The sequence below is a fragment of the Pollicipes pollicipes genome, unplaced genomic scaffold, assembly GCF_011947565.3.
Source record: "Pollicipes pollicipes isolate AB1234 unplaced genomic scaffold, Ppol_2.1 Scaffold_4881;HRSCAF=5763_pilon_pilon_pilon, whole genome shotgun sequence".
Lineage (NCBI taxonomy): Eukaryota > Metazoa > Arthropoda > Thecostraca > Pollicipedomorpha > Pollicipedidae > Pollicipes > Pollicipes pollicipes.
The window spans coordinates 6,762,352-6,785,096 of record NW_023596576.1 but is presented as its reverse complement, the minus strand read 5'-3'; the positions used below and the strand labels follow the sequence as shown (position 1 = coordinate 6,785,096).

At 55.3% G+C, this 22,745-nt stretch overlaps 1 protein-coding gene across 2 annotated transcripts in view; it reads left to right on the top strand.

The window, feature by feature from the left end:
* The first annotated feature begins 518 nt into the window (after positions 1–518).
* LOC119101699 (uncharacterized) overlaps positions 519–22,745 on the top strand; it is a 38,410-nt gene continuing 16,183 nt past the window's right edge. Inside the window, exons 1-3 of one of the 2 annotated variants that reach the window (XM_037225113.1) lie at positions 520–680; positions 5,133–5,321; positions 7,863–9,090. In XM_037225113.1, the coding sequence (XP_037081008.1) occupies positions 629–680; positions 5,133–5,321; positions 7,863–8,047 (426 nt within the window). In that variant the 5' untranslated portion in view covers positions 520–628 and the 3' untranslated portion in view covers positions 8,048–9,090. Of the gene's footprint in view, positions 681–5,132; positions 5,322–7,862; positions 9,091–22,745 lie in introns of those variants that run through there. The other variant, XM_037225114.1, reaches the window with a different exon arrangement.

The window sequence follows — 22,745 nt, the reverse complement described above, 5'->3', positions numbered from 1 at the left end:
CAAACTTTCCATCAACACATTCAGGGGCGAACGTGCACAGTAGTCCCCCCCCCCCCTCCTCCCCCTCCCGGCACGTACCCCGTCCTTCACGAAGTCATGGCATGTATGAATAGCTTTGTGCGTTGCTTAAGGTTGACGGGTAAAAATACCTGGTAGACACGTACAAATAAGATCGAAAACAGGCGAAATTGTCTTGAGGCACGCAAGACATTTTGCGTTTCTGGGGCGCGCTAAGCTGGGTTTCTGTGAATTTCTTATCCGTGCCCCACCTGCATCCCATTGAGCAATCCTGAATCGCGCCCTTGTGCACATTTCCGCATACGTCGAGAAATTATGAAGTCATTCATCGTCAAACCGTCCCCCTCCCTCGTCCCCCCCCCCCCCAACCCGCACCCCACAACCCTCGACGGACAGCTGGGCCGCTGGAGGCTGGGCGGAAACAGCCAGCCGCAACACGCCCCTGGCCCGCCAGCGCGCCGTTCCGTTATTGGCGGCTGCTCTGCGCGGCCGTTCGGCAATGCCGGAGCCCGAGTAGTGGCGGCGCGTGAGCGGCTGGGGTAGGTCGTCCCTGGCAACGGTGGCTGAATCTTCTGTCGGGGGATAACGCAGACTGTCAGAGTGCGCGGTGATGATGAAGTGCGTGCTTCGCTTGTTGGCGCTGGTCATTCTGGCGGTGAATGGTAAGTGCGAAGGACGGGTATCCGCCGGTGACGCTGTCACTTTCTAAAAAATTGTGGGGCACCACGGGGAAGCTCGGCGTAACGCCCGTGCGCTTTAGGTTAGAGATAACCTTGGGCAGCATCTGTCCCTCAAGATCATGGGGCATCGGCTAAGTGAAAACATTCGCCCAGCCATCCCCGTGCCAGTTGGCTGCGGCCTCCGACCGTGACTGCGAACAACACGCGGCGGAGAAATCCGTTAACTGCCAGACACTCGACGGGCCGACTGGATGTTGCAGGGAGAGGTTCCCCAGTGACATCCAGTCGGCGTACGTGGGTGCTGGTCAGACGAAGCTGACTCCGGGCGGCGTGCGGCGCCGATCGCCGCTCCATCGCTTTCCACGGCCCGCTTCCAGCCGGTGGCCTCCCTCGGACGCTGATTTATGTCACGCTGACCTTGGAATAAGCGGGCGCATTCTTCGACACAGCCATCGCGGCGGAGCCGACACGGGCCTCGATCGGCGCCAGCCCGGCCCGACCCTGGAGTTTCCTTTCCACAAGTTTTCCGTCGCCTCCAGCTCCCGCTCCGACCTTGGCGGGCACTGACGGCCGCCACGCGGCCCGCCATGGCAACCCCAGCGCGGTGGCGAGGGGCCGGTCCTGCGGAAACAGGGAGCCGGGCGGCGGCGCGTCCTGTCGCTCCGGACCCGGGGACGGCCGCGCGCGCCGGCGTGGGACCGAGGCGAGCACGCTTGACACACGCGAGTCGGTCGGGCCCGCTCTCCGCGCGCACTCCGGTGCGCCCGATCGCGCCGATGAACCAATGTCCGCGCGCTCCCGAGCGCTGATCGCCCTCGATTGCGACGCAATGAACACGTCGATGACAGCTGAACGATGCACTCCGCAGTTTGCACGAAAGTCGGTAATTCACCGACTGTCATATGGTCAAGGATATACCTAATGGGACACCAAGTAAGTGGGTTCCGAGTAAATCCTCAAGGCCATTCTCAGCCTGCGTTCGCCTCTTCGAGGGACGGCCTGGAAGTCTGCTGTCTTTTAGTGTTTCCTAGAGGTGGGGGCGGGATGGTTATACTAGGGTAATGTACCTCGGTGGTTTACTTTCACAACACGTACGAACAGGAAAGCCGCATGAGAGCAGGAAAGTGCCATGTCACAAACGCCGTTAACTCGTAGTTTCTCTCTCTCTGTCTCTGTTCCTGTCTCCGACTCTCCGGTCGGGTGCTGTGAGTTGCCACAGGCTTGGCCTTGGCCCCGGCCTTCCGGCAGCTGTCCTCCTGCTCCAAGGCGCGGCGTCCCCAGCACGACCGGTTCAGTATACACTGCCTCAGAGATGGACCGCGTTGATCAGGACTACATAATCATTCGCCCAACCACCTGGGAGGATATTGCCAAACTGACCCCGCGAACCTCAACCCTCCCTCCCGCCCCCATCTGCCAGAAACTCAACCTAACTGTAGGTTGAAAAGCATGGTGAGAACTTTGATACGATGGGGTGCCAAAACGACTGAGGTTCATATTTCAAGCATCGAAGTCGCTCTAGACTTGTGTCCAGGAATCGTACAACTGGTGGCAGTTCGGGTAAGGGATTGATTCCAAGATCTCATGGTTCGCTCATTCCTTCGTTCATTCGTTGTTTCGCCGAAAATGCACAATATTTTTGGAATTTGACGCGCTACTTGGAATCCTTCATACTATGAATAGCTTGAGACCGTTATCTCATATGGAAGCAGTCGCTGACTGCTGTTCCCGCATTTCAGCTCCCTTTTCAGGTGAGGGGCATATCTCCCATGTTTGAGAAAAGGTTGGTTAAATCCAACAACATAAACGTCTTTAGAGGTAGGTTAAGGTAGGTTAAGCCTACCTTATCTTGGGGTAGGTTAAGCCATTGTGGGGGCAGATTTAGCGGTAACTTTAGCCGTTTTATCCTGTTCGACCCTCTCCCTCCAAAGTGGTTTCGCGAAACTACGCTCATCGTAAATAATTTAAGCCCCATCACAAAGGACGGCGTGTGAAAGCTACCGATTTCGTGCCCACATTTTAATCTTTTTCGCTTATCCAGCTCTGGACTGTGCAGAGGCCGCACCGCCTTTTCATTATCCGAAAACAATCATTATCCATCACGTGACGAACGCCCAAATCCTGCCGCGCTTCCTGCGCCCTCTGGATTGCAATGCCAGCTTTCGACAAACCCAGCGGACCGTGCCTACGGCTCGGCGCACCGCAGGTGCCGTAACAGCGACCAGCGGGCGGGCCTCGCCCGTGGGCAGGAGTCGTGCCGGCGCCCGACCGCGGCTGGCACGGGCCCGGACAGACCTGGCGCCGCTCCAGCCTCTCCCCTCCCCTCCTCTCCTGGGCGCGTGGAGAAGCCCGGCTGTCATGTCGGCGCCATTCCGGCCGCCGGCCTCCGGCGCGAATTCCGCGGATCGGGCCGCGTCGTGCGTCGCCACGGCCGGCGGCGCGCGCTTCTGGCACTGGCCTGCGGGTCAGAGAACCGGCCAGACCCGAGCTGGCGACAAGAGAGGCGCAGAAGACGCCAAAGTACGCATATCACCGGGTCTGCCTTTCACGACACATGGCCGCAACATGACTCAGGGTTTGCACATGCCAACCGTGGTATGCCCGTCAATGGGCCTGGTAGCCGCGGCACGCCCACTACAGGGCCCGTCTCCAGCGACGCCGGCGGCGCCCGCCGACAACGCCCCTCGTCTTTGGGTCAAGCGGCGGCGCATGGCCTAGCTGCGCCGACAGCGTGCAGCCGCGCCAGCACGACCGTCTGGCGGCTCGCTTGCGCCAGCGGGGACCGGCCGGCCGCGCCACACACAACGCCATCTTCCGGACAATGACACAAACACGTCACGCGCTGGAACAGCGAGGTGAACGCCGAAAGCACAAGGACGTGGTCGACCCTCGCCTTCAGTGGCTGCTCTATTCGCTGGGTGTTTCATTGGCGGCGTGCCTTCACTCACGGGGTGCTTTATTTGTTACACACGTCCTGTCTGCCAAATGCAGGTCGCGTCTGCTCTCAGAGACTACTTTTGCGTCCACGACTACCATGGCTTTTCTGGGCGGGGGGGGGAGGGGGGATACGGTCAGACATTTTCTCTGTTCAGTCCGCCAATATATTTTGCGAAAACAAGCCACTGGGTGAGACCGAACGTTGGAAAAAGTGCATGGGAAACTGGCTGGGTAAGCACGAAAGGGCTTAGGGCGCTACCCACAATTGGCACCACAATCTTCAAACACGGTTTGAGGATTGCATGGCTGAAGAGCGTCTGGCAAATGGCCCGATCTCAGCGATCACCAGCACTCCTGCCATCTCGCGGACCAAATATCGTTACGGCGGAGGAACCACGAAAGGCGCGATTGTCTATCGATCGCGCTTGTCGCGGCGGACGCCACCGGTGCGGACGCCGGATCTCACTGACAAGACACACGCCCACACGCCTATGGGACCACGCCAAAAAACAGTCGGAGCTCCAAGGAGCGCTGCAAATGCTAACGAGGGCCCGGCCGTTCGGAAGGTCACCCTGAGAAGGGCGGCGCGCGTCCACGCGGCGCGCGGCGCGGACGGCGGTGAAAACAACGCACGCCTGGCGCAACACGGTCCTGCGATGCTCATGCGCCCTCAAACGACGATCACGTGCAGCCGTGAGAGGTGCACGCTGGGATCTTGGCCCAAACGGTGGCCAAAGTTGCACAGAGCCAATGGCGTTATGTAATATAGCTGTCATCGTAGCGGTAGCATTCATTATACAGCCCGAGTGGCATGGCAAGCGTCACACATACGCAACACGGAGGCACTGGGCCGGTTGCCTCGCCCTGTGTGGCACGGTGGTGGTGGTCAGCTGGCGCTGCCGGCCTGGGCGGAACCGGACAGGCGGCTGATAGCCGACGATCAGGGGAAGACCTGCGGAAGTGTCACGCCGCCCACACGGCCGGCCGGCTCACCAGCAGGCGATGGCAACAGCATGCTAGCGGCAGCAGCAGCAGCACGTCAGAGGTGCACAAGGGCATGGCGCTTGCTGTTTTTGACAAGTGCGCGCATCCGGTCGGCGGCCAAACGACGGGCATGGTTCAGACTTCGGGGGTCCGCTGCACTCTCAATTGTGGCGAATTGCTCCAGAAGTGTTCTCTACGATCACAATCCGTTGCCCTCTCTTCCTGAAGACTTAGACCACTGGTTGCCTTGACTCACGGAGCCTTTCGGAGCCGATCCCAACGGTTTCAGCCGCATGCGCGACCCTCGATAAAATTGCTGGATTTCTATCCGTCACTGTCGCTGCAAGAACCCACGCCACCGGCCAGAACGGTGCACACCGAAGCTGGCCACCACCGGAGGCGGCGCGCCGCAGAAGTGCACCCCACCGGAGGCGTCACCAGCCGCCGCCGGCTCATCCCCAGCTGCAGCCCCGCCGCCCCTGACCTGACCTGACCTGCGCTGTCCCGTTCCAGGTGCGGCGGCGCTGCGCTGTTACGCCTGCATGCCGAACCACAACATCGCCGGCGTCTCGCTGCCGCGCGCCATCGCCGACCGAGCGCACTCCTACCCGCGCTGCTCTCAGCTCAACGCGAAGGACCCCGAGCTGCGGTTCGAGATGACCTGCCCGCGGGGCCTCGACAAGAGCTGCGTCAAGATCCGAGGTGGGTGACGGCCGGCGCAGCTGGCAGCCTGTCCAGTCCTGTGGCCGGCTAGGGTAGGGCCTGCCCAGAGGTTGGGGGAGGTTGGAGGCTGTCCCCAGCGGCAAGCCAGGGTACAGCTTCCCCAGAAGTAGGGAGGAGATGGGAGGCTGCCCCCAGCGGCCAGCTAGGTTAGGGCCTCCCCAGAAGTCGGAAGGAGGTCGGAGGCCGCCATCAGCGGCCGGATTGAGTAGATGACCGACCAGGGTAGGGGGCGGCTCCTACCAGCTGGATGGCGCCGGATTGAGTAGATGACCGACCAGGGTAGGAGGCGGCTCCTACCAGCTGGGTGGCGCCGGATTGAGAAGACGACCGACCAGGGTAGGGGGCGGCTCCTACCAGCTGGATGGCGCCGGATTGAGTAGATGACCGACCAGGGAGGGGGCACTCCTACCAGCTGGGTGGAAGAAGCAGGGGCTAGAAGGAGGGTGGACCAGACTGCCTCTTTGACCGAGATCTGACGCGCGGTCGGAATCAGTTCACGCACAGAGCGGGCATATCTGCTGACTCGTGTAAAGCAGACTGGACTTACGCCCGTACTACCAATCAGTCCGGCGCCCCCGGACAAACAGCACTGACGCCCGCACACCAGAGCAATTAGTTCTGCGCGGCGCCCTATCGTGCCCAGGCCAGGCTTCATAAGCGCTCTGGACGCCAGAGCTGCCGCCAGACACCAACGGCGGCACAGACCGCGGCCGCGCGGTGCCGACGCCAGCCGACCGCGCCCGGCACCAGTGCCGCCACCTTTCCCGGACACGCCCCCCTGTCGGCGCAGCTGTCGAGCCGGCCCCAGGCGGCCCGGCAGCGGGGCAAGCGCACGGCCGCGACGAAGGGGCCGCCGCACTGCGTGGGCGCCCCGTCAGGCGCGTTACACTTTACGAGAAATCATTTCCCTTCGCCGGACGCGTGCGGAAGCTTGTGGTGACACTTAACTGGGAGATATCTGCATTATCGGCGGCGCCGCGTGGCGCTGCCGCAGTCTCGGGCGCGGCGATCGCCGCTTCGCGCCGGCAACCGTCGGTCGTTACCAGCCCGGCCTCGTTGTGGTTGCCGCAGCCGGCTGACGTCATTGCTGACGTCACCTTCCGCGTGACTCGCCGGCCGGCCGGCAAATGGCGGTTGGACATACCGCCTGCGGCGACGTTACGGCGCCCACCGCAGCGGCCAGACGGAATGGAACGCGCCTGAAGGCCGTGCGTGGCTGACAGCCGGATATGACGCACCTCGCTGCGATCGCTCTGAGTCATCCCGGGCGAGCGTAAATCGACACGGCCGTCCGGAGCTTACATCCCGGGCGAGGGTCAATTGACCTGGCCGTCCGGAGCTTGCATCCCGAGCGAACGTAAATCGACACGGCCGTCCGGAGCTTACATCCCGGGCGAGGGTCAATTGACCTGGCCGTCCGGAGCTTGCATCCCGAGCGAACGTAAATCGACATGGCCCCCCAGGGCTCACGCCCCGAGCGACGAGTGTCAATACACACGGCTGTCCGGAGCGCACACGGGGGCGAGTGTCACCGGAAACGGCCGTGCTGGGTGCGCAGCGGCGGCGTTGGACAGGTCACACTCAGCGCGCCTCTATGTTTGTATATGCATGACTTATGATCTCAGCGCGGGAAAGGGGCGGGAGAGCTGCTCTGGGTACCGTCACCGGCCGGAGCGCGGCCGGTGGCCGTCGCCAGCGGGGCGCCGAGTCTCGGGACACCCTCTGGCGGACCCCGCCGCCACCAGCTCTACCTGAACTGGAACATGGCCGCTCACCCCCTCAGTATCAGTAAATGGTTTGGGTTACCAATCAGTTCTAGTGCCAGCAGCCTACAACCTGACCCCTCCCCCTCCCCCCAATTTAGCAGCAAACGGTTTTAGCGCTCCTCCTCCACGCCACGCCCAAACGCCCAAATAACCATTACCCGCCGTTACAGGAAGGGAATGATGAGTGAAGTGGCAAATGACATACCGCTGCTGTAACGAGTGCGCCGCATCTCATGTGATCACCTGCTCGCTCCTCCCGCTCCTGCCACGTCAGCGATGCGCGGCCGACGGCAGGCGCCAGACCGGCCCGTGTCGGAGCGCCGCCGGACAGATATGAGGGGCCGCTGTCGGAGCGCCAGCGCGTCAGCAGCAGTCGGCGCCGATGGTGAGGTCTGGCGGCGGTGGCCGAGCCCCTGACGCCAGACCCGCCCCGCTCGAGCGCGGCGCTGACCGACCAGCGACCCGGCCGGCGGGCTCTAATCAGCTGGGCCCAGCGCAGCTCGCTGGCGGTCGGCGCCTGCGCCCGGCCGGCGCCACCCTCACTGCCGCCAATTAGCGCCGGGTGCAGACGCGGCCCATTGTCCGCTTTGGGCCGCGCGCGCGCTCGGCCGCCGCTGCGGCCCGCACCAGCGTGGCGAGGCGACGCAGACGGGCAGCGCCGCACGCCGACTGCATGCTGACCGCCGGTCGGCCGCCGCCCTCCAGCCGTTCGTCTGACGCCTGTCCGTTCTGACATCGTTCCGTGGGGTTTCAGACGAGCATGGCAATGAGATGCGCAGCTGTTTCGGCAGTCACAAATCCTCGTGCTCCAAGCAGACCAAGAAGGGCCAGGTGCTATGCGTATGCAAGGGCGACTTCTGCAACTCCGCACTCGTCATTCGGCCGGCGCCGTTCGTCCTGTTCGTGCCGCTGGTCGCCGCCCTGCTCCGACTACACTAGCGCCGCCACGCGGCCGCCGCCCGCAGCGCTCAGCAGTATTCGCTGGAGTGTGCTGTCACACATGGGTGTCATCGTTGGACGGAGGACGTAGCCCTGCTCTCACGCACATATTTTTGTTAAGTGTTGGCTGTATGCGTGTGCCAACTGCATGTTTGCCTCCACCGGGTCAGCTGACCCGGTGACGGGAGGGCCGTCAGAGGCATCAACGGGGACGACAACCGCCCTGTCGTCACGTCCAGCCCGCCGCCACGAGCGGACGGAGACGCCCGCGCTCGCCCTGCTCCTGGTATCATATCAGCCCGGCCTGCAGCCGCGGAGTGGAGTGATGCCGACAGCGGAACGCCGGCGCTTTAGTGCAGAGACCGGACGTGCCGGCCGGCGGCGGATCGTCGAGCGGCGGCTACTGTCTAGCGCGGGGCGCGAGCCGGCGCACCGCCGGACCTCCACCGTGCTCCGCCCGGAGCTCGTTTTCCCGACCGACAGCGCCCAGGTGAGCGGCCGCCACCCGACCGACAGCGCCCAGGTGAGAAGGGCCAGACGCCGTCTACAGCTGGCGCCGACAAGAGGCAGGCGTCGGCCCGGCCGCCGGAGGAGCCACCGCCGCCGGCCACGGACCCCGCGGCCCCGCCGGAGCTCCGGCGGCTCTGGACGCGGACCCAGCGGCCAACACTGTGGCTCGCCAGCCGCCCGACCACAACTCTTCCAGACTGGCTTCCTCGATACTGGCTCCATGTGGCCTGCGAATCACCATATGCGCAGGCTGCGGACGGCGACCAAAGGCGCATGCGCAGCGTGCCGACGGCGCCTGCTGAGTGCACCAGTGACCCCGGCGGCGCCTCATAGTGTGATGTCGTCTGCGCCGAGGTCTCTGTGTCGGCGATGTTCCTGCAGTGGCCGCGTCCTGCGGTAGTGCCGTGGTGGCAGACTGGAGGCCATGCTCTTGCCGCCCTGCCCTCGTCCATCGGCGGACCTGATACGCCGCCTCTCAGCCGGACGGCCGGCTTTTGTACAAATCGAACACAATATATCCATAGCGCGAATCAAACAAACGTGTTTGAAAAGCTTGCATATTTCAAGAGAAAATGAATGATTTGTCCGGAAATTATGAATGTCCGAACGAAGTTGCGACCAATAATCATACAGACTAACACAATGCCGGAATCCAAGCAGGAGATGTCAACGCGATATACGTAGACAAATATGCCACGAACAATAGATTAAGTCGTTACCAAAAACATACTTTTGACTTGCTGGAAATGTCCGGTGAGCTCATCGCAAGGTCCAAAAACACACTAAGTGCCCAAAAAAGTGATCTCCGTGGAGTCTGGAGATTTTACAAATAGGCTCCAATAACTGTCTTCATTCGGCCACTTACGTTATGAACGTTATGGCGAAACCCTTCTTTGGTCCGTGAGGCGTGGTATCGAATGAGAGATCTTTCAGTCTTATCAAAACCACCAGGAATAATCTGTACTCTGGTATGACTTATTTGCTTCCAAGGACATCTAAGACCATTAAGTATTAAGCGTCGGTTGATAGCGCTCCGTAACGTCAGTGATGCCACGATCATTACGTCATTTATCACAACTTTCGAAAGAAAAACATACGAAGTGGCACAGCGGGGCCATTCATATACGTCCTGCGTTTTTCCAGTTTGACCATGCCTCTCCCCAACGTAACATGTCGTGACGTTCGCGTTCGCCTCCCCCTCCCCCCCCCCCCCCCCATCTCAATAGTATGTAACGTGGTCACGGGCCAGCTGCCAGGTGTTTTGGGGTCATCAGGCATCGTCATGCCAGACGTATCCGGTCCGCCTGCCGGACATGTACCTTCTATGACAGCTTACCTTTTTGGTAAATCCCAGCAAGTCCAAATACATTTTTCTTAACATAACAGCATGTTTAATTCGCCGGAACCTAAAAATGCTTTTGCTGAACAAATCACCTGATGGCGCTACGGCTTTTTACCCCTGACTGGCAGCATGCAAAAACGGCCTTTGAAACGGCCTTGTACCTCTCAAACCACGCAAGATAACGTCGGAAGATATGGCTGCAAGGCTGTACCTCTCCTGTAACCTCTGACATTTTCTGTGCGCAAAGAGAAGAGGTTGAATTTTGGGATAAAAAACAGAAGCATGTGCAACGTCACGTGCTTCTCTAACGACACGTAAACGATCCTACCAATGAATGCACTTGGTACAATGGTTAATACGCAATGAGCTGGTGCTTTCATTATTGCTGGTCCAAATGAACCGCATGTCACCAGTCGCGAAATTACTACCGGACACTGTACAAATACCGTTTTCTACCGAGACCCTTCCCACGCATACATTCAGGCACAAAGTGGGCGCCAGGTAGGGGCTACCTGCCATGCCATGGGATGGTGTGGGGTCATACTCGGGTCGGCCTGGGACGCACAAAGCCGCGCTGGCAGCACGATGCTGGCGGGCTGATGGCAGAGTAGTGCTAATGCTACCGCGTTGGCATCACGCGGTGCCCAGAAGGCCCCGTCATGTAGGCTGTGCCCCATGGAGGTGGGAGCTGCAGAGTACAGTTCCTCCATTCAGTGCTTGGCGCGGTCATAGCCCCACAATGTTCCGATGCCCGGCTTCAGCCCGACTTCGGGGGTAGATTCGTGGCTCTGTACCGACCGCCACGCCGCTTCCTCCACAGCCCGCGTGGAACCCCATGCCCGTGGGTACCCGAGTGGCCGCGGGCAGGACTGCAGGGCCTCCGGGTGGCGCCCGGCCCGACCATTTTGTGCAGCGGCAAGAGATCAGCGCCCGCAGCCCGAGCGCGCGCCTGCCATCGCCGTAGCGGACCGTCGTGCCGGGCGACGGCAGCCACGCAGCGGCCAGCGTCACACACACCCCATGACGTCACGCTCCCGCCAGGCGCCGCCGGCGGCGTTAGCACCCGGCCACGGGGTTCCGGCCCCGCATGCACGTTTGAAGTGCGGTGCTTTCGCTGGCTGCTCACTCAGGGCGCTTAACGCATTGACCGCTGCCCGCTGCCGGCAGGCATTGAGCGGCTGGAGGAACGACTACGCGAGAGCGATACAGCGCACCACATGAGCACGCGCACCGGTGCCACCCACGCATCGGGCGCACCACGGCAGCAATGTATCCTGCGAATGTGAACTCGATCGCTACGCGCACACGTTTGCCAAGTGAGGAAGTTCGACATGAGCACCGCATTTGAATGCATGCCCACGCGTCCGCTGGATGCGCACTAGAGCCCATCCCCCGCCCCCGAACACGTGTGCCTATGCCTCGGCGTTTGCTGGCCTGTGGCAGTTCGACAGCAGGCACGAGGGACTACTCACGCTAAGCGAGTGACGGGAAGCCAGCACTATGCGATTTGTTTTATTCACCTCATCGGGACATCAAATCGACCCCAGCTTAAGCTAGTGAGCGCGGCGCCGGGCGCCTTACAATGGCGACGACAGCATTACCCCAGTGAGGGAAGTGGTCAGTGCCTTACAATAGCGACGACAGCACTACCCCAGTGAGGGAAGTGGTCAGTGCCTTACAATAGCGACGACAGCATTACCCCAGTGAGGGAAGTGGTCAGTGCCTTACAATAGCGACGACAGCATTACCCCAGTGACGGAATTGGTCAGCGCCTTACGATAGCGCCGACAGCACTACCCCAGCGAGGGAAGTTGCCAGTGCCTTACAATAGCGACGACAGCACTACCCCAGCGAGGGAAGTTGCCAGTGCCTTACAATAGCGACGACAGCATTACCCCAGTGAGGGAAGTGGTCAGCGCCTTACAATAGCGACGACAGCATTACCCCGGTGAGGGAGGTAGCCAGTGCCTTACAATAGCGACGACAGCACTACCCCAGCGAGGGAAGTTGCCAGTGCCTTACAATAGCGACGACAGCATTACCCCAGTGAGGGAAGTGGCCAGTGCCTTACAATAGCGACGACAGCATTACCCCGGTGAGGGAAGTGGCCAGTGCCTTACAATAGCGACGACAGCACTACCCCGGTGAGGGAGGTAGCCAGTGCCTTACAATAGCGACGACAGCACTACCCCAGTGAGGGAAGTGGCCAGTGCCTTACAATAGCGACGACAGCATTACCCCGGTGAGGGAGGTAGCCAGTGCCTTACAATAGCGACGACAGCACTACCCCAGTGAGGGAAGTGGTCAGTGCCTTACAATAGCGACGACAGCATTACCCCAGTGGGGGAAGTGGTCAGTGCCTTACAATAGCGACGACAGCATTACCCCGGTGAGGGAAGTGGTCAGTGCCTTACAATAGCGACGACAGCATTACCCCAGTGAGGGAAGTGGTCAGTGCCTTACAATAGCGACGACAGCATTACCCCAGTGGGGGAAGTGGGCAGTGCCTTACAATAGCGACGACAGCATTACCCCGGTGAGGGAGGTAGCCAGTGCCTTACAATAGCGACGACAGCATTACCCCAGTGGGGGAAGTGGTCAGCGCCTTACAATAGCGACGACAGCATTACCCCGGTGAGGGAGGTAGCCAGTGCCTTACAATAGCGACGACAGCATTACCCCAGTGGGGGAAGTGGGCAGTGCCTTACAATAGCGACGACAGCATTACCCCGGTGAGGGAGGTAGCCAGTGCCTTACAATAGCGACGACAGCATTACCCCAGTGAGGGAAGTGGTCAGTGCCTTACAATAGCGACGACAGCATTACCCCGGTGAGGGAGGTAGCCAGTGCCTTACAATAGCGACGACAGCATTACCCCAGTGGGGGAAGTGGGCAGTGCCTTACAATAGCGACGACAGCATTACCCCAGTGAGGGAAGTGGTCAGTGCCTTACAATAGCGACGACAGCATTACCCCAGTGAGGGTAAATGCTCGGCCAACAGCCTTTGACCCTGAACTCTGCCTTAGATATCGCACCCATGGAGGAAAAATTTTACAGGCAGATAGAAATGCGGGACAGAGAGGAGCCAATCGACATCGATCTAGTCAAATGAGCCACAGACCCCCTGCAGAGAAAAATCTACAGCTCGTGGAAACTGTCAATGTTCTAGTAGTTCGAATGTCGGAAACCAAGTAGGTCTTCCATCCAGTTGGGCAAGTGAAATTTGCAACATAGATGCGGACAAGAAATATCCCCTTATACACGTCTGCATAGGCAAAAACAGGGTTTGCACTCTTTTTGATACTTTTGGATCGATTTTGGCTGGTGAGTGACAAAAATTTAGGGTTATGCGACGACACTTTGATAAAACAACCTTGTCAGGAAAAAGTACCTTAAGTATCTGTTTCGGGCCACCGAATTTCAGTCACAAAAATGGTAAAAATTCAAACTACATTGGGTAAAACCCGGGTGTATCGTTCATTTTTGTGTCGTTACGGGACTAGGTAACATGATTTTAGATGTGGACTTTCTCAGTCAATGAAGAGCTCTCCTTGACTTTCATAATCAGCTACTGAAAATAGGTAAAGCATTGTTTCCACTAAAGCAAGGGCAAAACTGTCAAGAGGAAATTAACTTAGTAAGACTGTCAGAAAGCATTAATCTACACCTAGACCATCAGCCAAAATCAAATGTCACCGTTCAAAAATAAGACCGCTGGAGAACAGCTTATTCTGACTCAACTTTCTTCCTCCCAACACGTTGAATAAGAACCTGGAATTCTTTTACTCAATGCAGTCGTTAAAATGTCCGAAAGCAAGCACTTCCCTGGGCAATCACGAATGAGACAGGCGGACATTTCTACTTTCGGAAAGGTCAAAATCTAGGCAAAGCGTCCAATCTCAAAACAAAAGATCAGGTTGAAGTCAGTCATGTACAAGCAAAACAACCGATGATACCCACACAGTCAAACCACCAGCTGAAAATGCTCAATTTAATGCACCTTGCAGAAGGATGACGCCCACTTTATGAACAGCTTTTGGAGAAAAACATAGACGTCTTTGTGGTGAAAGACTCGGAACCAGCAGTTACCCACGCTGCCGAAATGATAATAAACAAGCAAAACAGTCCACCTACTAGACAGAAGCCATAAAGAATTTCTCTGACACAAAAAGCAATCTTGGACAAACATGTAGATGAGATGCTGAAAGCAGGTATCATTCGCCTAAGTAATTCCCCGTGCCTATCATCTGTGATTGCATTGCCAAAAAAGGAACAGATTAAATTAAACAGATTCGATGAAGTAGGTAGATAAACAAAAACTGTTTTTGGAACGCATAAATGCGTTTTCTATTCAGCTCCATAGTTTTTGGTTTGGCTGGTTCCCGTGCAGCATTTCAAAATCTGATGACTGCGTTTTGAGCGACATCAAATCCTTTGCAGTTGGCTCCTTCAACGACATTATCGTCCATAGCGCGACTTTCGACGAACAGTTGCAACATCTCGAGACAGTATTTGACCGACCACGACGCGCGAGCCTTCGCCACAAAATGTCAAAGTGCGAGTTCCTTAAAGACATACTAAATTATTTGGGACATATAGTACCGAATGAAGGAATTAGCGTCGACCCAAACAAAGTTGAAGTCATCAACAATATGCGGCCACCTAGAAACCTTAGAGAGCTCCGCAGATTTATTGGAATGGAACCGGAAGTACGTCCCACAGTTCAGCGAAATTACGAGACATTTGGCAACACTCACGAGAAAGAATACGAGATTTCAGGGGGGTGATTAAACGTAACATGCATTTGATGCTCTCAAGACTAGGTTGATGAAAGCCCCAATCTTGGTCTTTCCGGACGTCACCCCACCCTTTTTGATATTTACAGACGCTTCGCAATACGCTTAAGGCGCGGCGCTGATGCAAAAACAAGAGGATCAAGAGTGATACAGTACGTATTGCATCAATTCACGGATGCACAAAAAATGGCCGACTATAGAACACGAAACGTTCACTAACGTATAGAGCTTACAAAAGCATCGCCCTATCGTTTTATAAACCAAGCTTACAGGCCATGCAAACTATAAGCCTCCGAAACACATTTTCACAAGCGAAATGCAGAATCCTCGAGTACAACGATGGGCTATCATGATGAATGAATACGGCTGCAATATTGAGTACATCAGTGGTGTTTAAAATGTTACCGCATATCTTCCCTTTAGACCTCCGAACTCGGCCCAAGTGGAAAAATTATCCGACGGTGAACGACTAGATTGGCATGATCAACGGGTGGATACCTCAGAAATTGATAGGATCGAAATTCTCAGACACAAAGGATGTTCCGTACGCCAAACGTACTACATATCCCCGACAGACGCTGAGTTCAGGACAGCACAAAAGGAGGACCACTTGTTAAAAAATAATTCAACAAATACTGGAGGGAGACGATGACAACGTCAGGGGATATTACAACGAGAATGATGTACTGTACCATTTAGCGTAAGGTACTAAAACACGTCTTTTGACCCGTTCCCAACTAGTAGTTCCTGAAGCATTCAAATATGCCTTCCTTCGAAAGGCGCATGGAAGTCTTACTTTCCCATTGTACCCAAAATCAGAGCAGAGAACTGCGTGATCAAAAACGTGGCGCCCATAAAACTGGACTAGTTCATTCAGAATATCTCCGGATTAATGATATCAATGGCGTTTGGAACAGAAATTACGACACTGTGAAACGCCCCATTAAAATTCGCGTAAACCCTGAGACAGAACCGCCTCGTGTTCAAACTCCCATATTAGCGATATTAGCTTTCCCCAATGGCGGTTCTTTGTCACCCGTATGCGAACAGGACATGCTTTTTATACTACAAGTAAATGACGAGGGTACTGACGAGTCAACCGAAATGGACCAGGAAATGATTGATGACGGAGAACCACCCTATGAGGAACAGACTACTGATCAGACGGCTACACCGTTACCGAGCAGAGTAGACAGTAATCCTGCGCCCTCACATGGCTACGTAGCGCGATCGCAAATACCCGCGCGACGACATGAGGATGACTTCTGGACCCGTCTAGCTGGTCACAAACGACAAGATATAAGCAGTCCCTTACCGGACGATGACCTCATGAGGACAAAAGGCCGCGAATTTACGCCGCTCGATCAAGAGACGACACAGGCATTGGTGATGTCGTGACCGGTGCTCCGGTACAAATTCTCAGCTGGCGTAGACTATAAAATGCTGCGCTATAAAGAAAGTTCTGGCTTTTGCAGAATGTTCTGGCAGTTGGCGATCATCCATCCTGTCAGACAATGGACGTCATAACCAACGCACACGTATATTGAATACGTGTCAGATTCCGTTCCTGGATTGTCTCAAGTCCTAAGCAAACTCATCATCGGCTCAACAATTTGGACAATTAACTAGCTTCGGCAGAAGTTGGCCTTCTCCATACCAACTTGATGGTATGGAGAACCGTACCAACCATACCAACAAAGAACTTCCAAAGAATCCTGAGGGCAATTTAAAAAGAGCTTTCTACGAATCTTGCTCTACCGTTTCCACGACAGGGACTCGGTTAAGACATCCGCTTCATCCGACCAAAAAGGGTACAGAAAGACGCTGTCTTCCAACCACTTTTCTATGTCTTGTTGCTACACATCACGTATGCGTTTGACGTCTAAAAATTCTTTAAATATCGCGTTCCGCACGATGTGCATGATATTTCACTGAAATATGCAGTGGATACGTCATCATGTCTCATGTCTGAAAATCTTCAGCAGTAAATTATCCCTGAAAACAGCGAGATCCAAGCATGCCTGCTTACCAAATTGCCATTCTGTCAACTATATAAACCTGCATACTCCATAGAATCTTCTACGTCATGCCTGATATCCCTGTTTCGGAAATAAGAGGCATTAATCCATCAATTATGCTCTCCAATGGCGCGCCACAATAACCATGATCCGAAAGGATATTATCTTGGACATGGCCAGTGGCTACCGGTTTCTGCCAAATCTTTTGGGCTAACCATGGTTCGCGCCGCAAACCAGTTCAGTCCAAGCTATGTTATTCGCGACAGAGCAAGTGCACTAGAACGTGATACGGAGTGTTCACCCTCCGGTGACATACTTTTCCAGCCCCTCCCCCCCCCCCCCATATTACTTTGGCGAATCGCAACTTCAGTTACCGCAGTTCCACGCAAACATTCTAATCACCGACCAGCATGTACCCATCTGGTGCTCGTCTTGGAACGCCTCGCCGAGTCGTAAGTCTCCAAATATTTCAACACCGCCCGAACTCACTGTCCACGGCCTACCCGCTCCCAAATATTTTGATTTTCCAAAAGCCGTCGCTCTGTGAAGCCACAGTCTGACGTCTCTCAAATATAGTGTGTACATGATGGCCATTGGCACTGACTTAGTCATCGCTGGCTGCTTTACCTTTGCCTTGCGTTACATTTGCCCAGCCATTACGGGCCTGATTCTGTATCTTGCCCAAAAGCTCACGCCACCGTCGATCCTACTCCCCTGTCGCTCAGAACAATGACGTGTCCAATCCCCAGTCAGCACCAGCCGACGAGATACCTCTGGCTCCCGTTGCAGAAGAACACGCAGCGTCTCAGCCTACTGTGCCTGAACCTGCGGTGACCACCGTTGGCGCCACTACTCTCTGCACGAGTGGTCCGGCACATCAGGTTCCAGCCGCCGTGGCTCGTCCCCTTGCGCAAACGCGTGCCACGCCACGATCTGCTCGACCTGAGACGAGAGGTCTGAAGGTCTGACCTAACACCCCAAATCCCTGATATTTGTCACGTGCCAGATGTGTTAGCAGCGAAGCGAATACCGCCGCGAGCGCTCACGTTCATGCATATATGTATATATATATATATATATATATAATACATATATATATATATATATATATATATATATATATATATATATATATATATGCATGTATATATAATCGTGTGTATGGAACACGTCGTGCTCTGAACGCAACGTCTATGCGAACCGCCCCTCAGTTCTGCAGAACTGCGTGCCGGCTAGTTTCCGGTGCAACGTATGCCTTTGACGTGTGCATATGTCGCCCCAGAGTGCGCGACCAGTGTTTGATGTATGTATGTGTATGTCGCATCAGAGCACACGTTCCATGTACTCTGCGTCATTTGGTACTTGCTTTAAGTCAGTTTAGATTATGCTAAATGTTTAGGGTCATGTAGGATTGCTACATCATAGCATTAGGGTGTTGGTTAGGCCAAGTTTCATTGCGTGCTCACGAAGTTAAAGAAACGCCACTCAGTCTATTCAGGTTACTCGCGATGCGTCATTAGTCGCTGCGTGCTTGACTGACAGCACTGCTGCCAACCAATCATAGTTGTTGTCTGTTGTCATTCTTTGGTTCGGGAGGGGGGCTATTGTAACGACTACTATGACTTATACCTTGTTATTCACTTCATAGTTCATCCCATTTTTCACTTCTGTTCGTCGGTGCTCGTACGATTTATCTCATTGTCGGTACTCACTAGTCTGTTTTATTATTGATACCTTGTTATTCCCCACCTAGTTCGTCCTCTTATTTACCTTATAGATAACCAAAACAGCTGTGCATCATAAGGCGTTTCTGCAGTCTTGTTAAGCCGGGTACCAGATCTCCGCCGTCATTGCGACATGCAATGGAACGTTCTCGAGTGCGCTCTCGCGAGATCAGAGGTCGCCCGGCAACGCCCCGCGGTGTCTATTAGCTGACGTTAACCACGTAGCGGCAGATGAGGTCCGACCACCACCAGGGCGCGACTCTGCACTGCTTACACAACGCGAGCGAGTCCGACTATCCTGTGGCCAAACATAGGTAACCTTCTTACTTGTATTTTTAATGGACAGTGGGAAGAAAATCGTGGACCTACCACGTGAGGCGTCACATCGGTGCCGGTGTCCGCGTCGGTGCCGGGCCGAGCAGCGGGCGCCATCGGTCGCCTCGTTGCTCGGTGTTCGTGTCGGCGCGTCGGAGGGGCGGCACGCCGCCCATCGGTTATGACCACGGTCCGGGTCGGGTCGTGGGCACCCGGGGCACCCCGTGGTCGATATGGCGCCGTGTTTTAGTTACGGCAGGTAAACAGCGCAGTGGCCGGGCGGCGCGCGCTGATTTGGCGCCACTGGCTGGCCAGGAGTCGCAGGTGGCCCCAGCGCGGCGTCCAGCTGCCACTGGCAGCACCCAACATCGCTCCGGCAGCATGGCGCACCGGACGCTGGCCATCGCCGTCGTCATCCTGGCGCTGATTGCAGCCGGTGAGTGGCCACAAGCCCAGAGCCGGGGCCGGTCAGAGGCCCGGCGGCGTGCTCTACGGTGACCCAGGGCCCAGCGGTCGGCGACCCGACCGTGGGTCGACCCCAGGTCCGCTCAAGCGCCAGTCAGAGTTTGCTTAATTATGGTACGGTAATTGAAAGCGACTCAGCAGCTCCGTGCTGCCCCCAGTCACGGCAGACTGAGACCGGCTCAACCAAGCCGCCAGTCAGGTTTGTGCGGGAGTCTGTTGTTTAGCAACGCTCTTTTCCAAACCCTTCCTACTGGGCGGCACGTGACAGTGTTCGCATCCAGCTTAAACGAATGATTTGAGAAGCACCGACCATATCTCTCGCCTCTGCACGATTTTTCCGTGACGAGGTAGACAACGGGAACGCGTGGTGGGCTCCGAGCGGGGCGAGCCAACCACGCACCGCTGACAGCAGCGGGCTGTCTTCGGCTGGCCGAGCGTTCCTTGAGGGAACGCGCGTCTTGAAAGGCAGACTGCATCCTTTGTCCCTGAAGGACTGACATATGACAATGGGGTATGATGTACTAAGCATAAATCCATACATGTAACCGGTTTCATAAAGAGAAGCTACTACTTACTTCCGGCTGGCCGAAGTAACTTCGGCATAACTTCCTACTTCCTACGCGGGTTTTATAAACCTGTCATCCTTCTTCAGAAGTAAACCCTTAAATGCCAAGACTGAAGTAATTTCAATAACGGAATAAGCGGTGGTTCCCATGACGACAATGTCGTCGCTCTGGGCCCGAGACGTTGAGCTGCCTATAATAAATCCAAAAATATCGCTAAGGTTACATAAGCGTGGTCTTTACAAACTTAGTGTTGAATTTGTGATTTGTGTGGCGATTGACTGACACACTTATTATGATCACCTCTTTGATTCGCTGAAAAAGAGACATCTTATAATTCTCAATATTGCGTCGCTACTCGAAGAGTGAAAAAGCCGTGTTTCGTGTGTTCATACTCTGAGCTTTCTCATGCCACGTGTCAAGGCAATGTGCACTTCACCGACAAAAGCTCCCAGATATGGCTGACTTTATCCTTACCCTAGGACGTGCATTTTGTGACTTGTTTCATATACGTCCGTGCCACAGACGAAAAGAACACGATCTCGTGAAATTCGCGACGTGTGCGAAAAGGGATTTATCACGGCCTGTCAGCTTTACCCACCACAGTTTTCATGTTTTTGATGCCAACAAAGCTACTATACGAACCGCGGTTGCGTTGATTTTCTCACATATGCTGACATGTGATATGTTGGCCCTTGATATGTTGGCATCGCGCCGTAGCACAATAATCTCTCACCGCAGGTTGATTCCCGGCCCAATGGTCTGCTCCAGCATGACTATGCACCGGCTCCTGCATGAGCACCATTGATTATTTTGCGACGGGCCAGAGCATCTAGTTATTTTACTTCCGTTTCGGAGTAAACGTCTACTCCACGTTCAAATTAGCTGCGTTTATGAAGCCCGGTGGATGCCTGGTGAAGTACAGAGCATCACTCGGGGCTCCAAACGGGTCTCGCCCTGCCACCGGGGCCCTTGTTCTGAACCAAAGCGCGTCGTATAGCAGACTGCAGTTAGTTTGTTTGACCTGCGGCCATTTACCTTGAAAACTTTCTCGCATTCCACCCCTAAAACCTTCTGATTCTATTCGATCCCAACCAGGAGTAAAGTGCATCATATCTGGTGCTCGCAACGCCATTCTGCATACGTCGTTCATCTGACATCCCAGTTACTTGTCAGTACACTCTTCCACCACGCACGGAAAGCCTAAGGTTGCCTTGGAAACTGGAAGCCTCGAGGACCAGTCTCAGGCGAGCCTCGGGGTGAATTCGCAGACACTCGGACGACAAAGAATATATGCGGTCGACGTCGTTTAAGACGTCATACCCAGGAATCCTGAGATTCCTTCGGGTATTCCGTGTAACACGGATGGCAAAGATTTTACCTGACATCACGTATAATTTTTGTCGGACGTGCCACCTTTATCAATCACTTAGGACAAAGTACGACAGAATCGCGCAAAAGGTCCAATCTTTAACAACTTAATTTGTGCGGATACAACGGTTGACGTGTAAAAAGGGAGCGTGTCCGGCATAACAAACAGCAAAGTTTGCAGCTCTCATATGTTGCCCACGCCCGTCAGCAAGCATTGTACACGCTTGGTACATACAATAATGGCTATGTCCTGCAGAAGCACCTATTGTCGTGAATACTACGAGCGTGTGAACAGAAAACGTACCAAGCTGCGAACACGCCCGGCAAATATTCCACGTGACGTCACAAGGAGCAGAGAATTGCTCGTACGCTGTGAATGCACCTTCAGCCTCGCCTGGAGGCAGTCCCGAGCGTGATCGAAGCAGCACCTCGCTGTCGACTAGTCAAGCTGGCATCGGTCGGTATCTGTACCGCATCGGTCGCCCGCCACATCCCACCGACAGCTCTAATAGCGCACGGCGGCCTCGGCCGTGGCTATCGTGCCTATCGTCTATACCGACTCTGGATAGCCGACCAATGGGGCGTGTTCCATACCGCAATATTGGCGGCCAACGACAAGCGAACGCCATGCAGATTGTGGCTTTACTGTCAAAACAAATGTGCGTTACCAATAATTATGACTGTTAGCATACCTACCTTTCCATCTACCCACCCGTGGAGGGATGGGGTAGAGCCGTGAAGTCCACGACAGGTGTAAGCTTTAACGATCAAGACCAGGTGACGTCAGAAGGCAGGACGCAGCGCGCCGAACATGGCGGCACTTTACGCACTCGCCACAAAGTTCTGCGCTGCTCGGAAATTTCCCGATCCGATGGTGAGGTTACGACTAACGCAACAACCAGCACGATACCACTCACTGCTGACGTCCAGCCCCGAAATATTCGTAATCAATATGTCGTATAAAAGCTCGCGTAAAATAGTCCAAGACAAAAATGGGATGCCTCGAGGAATCATATGTCAAATGGGGATTTACGGCGCATCAAACATAAGGCACATACAGTCTATGGACGAGAACGCAACGCAGGTTTTCAAGTTCTTTAAACAAAATACAATGGGCGGAGGCATCTCGTAGCATCCATATACCTGCTTGGTTTACCCAAATACCTAAGCTGCTTCAAAATGTAACGCGCGGTAAGCAGTTGTGAAAACGACTGCTAAGGGATTTCACTCAATTTCTTTGGGCAAGGAACAAACAACACACAATATCAAATCAAAACTGAAGTTTCCTAACGTAAGTTCATATAAGGTTTCAGGTGGTCCAGGCTTTCCATTGGGGGGCTGAAGACTTGAACAATATTCGAGGGGACAAAAGCTCTCCCAAAGTGGCGGTACTTCTAAAGTTTAAGCCAGGCCTTTTACCTTATTGGCTTAGTAAAATCCCGTCCGTCATTTATTGCCATCAACCACGAGCGCCCCCTTTCAACAAAACAAACGAAAACAGCTGCCTGCTCAGTTGCGCCTGCCCACCCCGTGACGCCGTCACGAGCGTTCAATAATCCGGCGGCGGCGTATACATCGCGTGGGCTGCGAAGA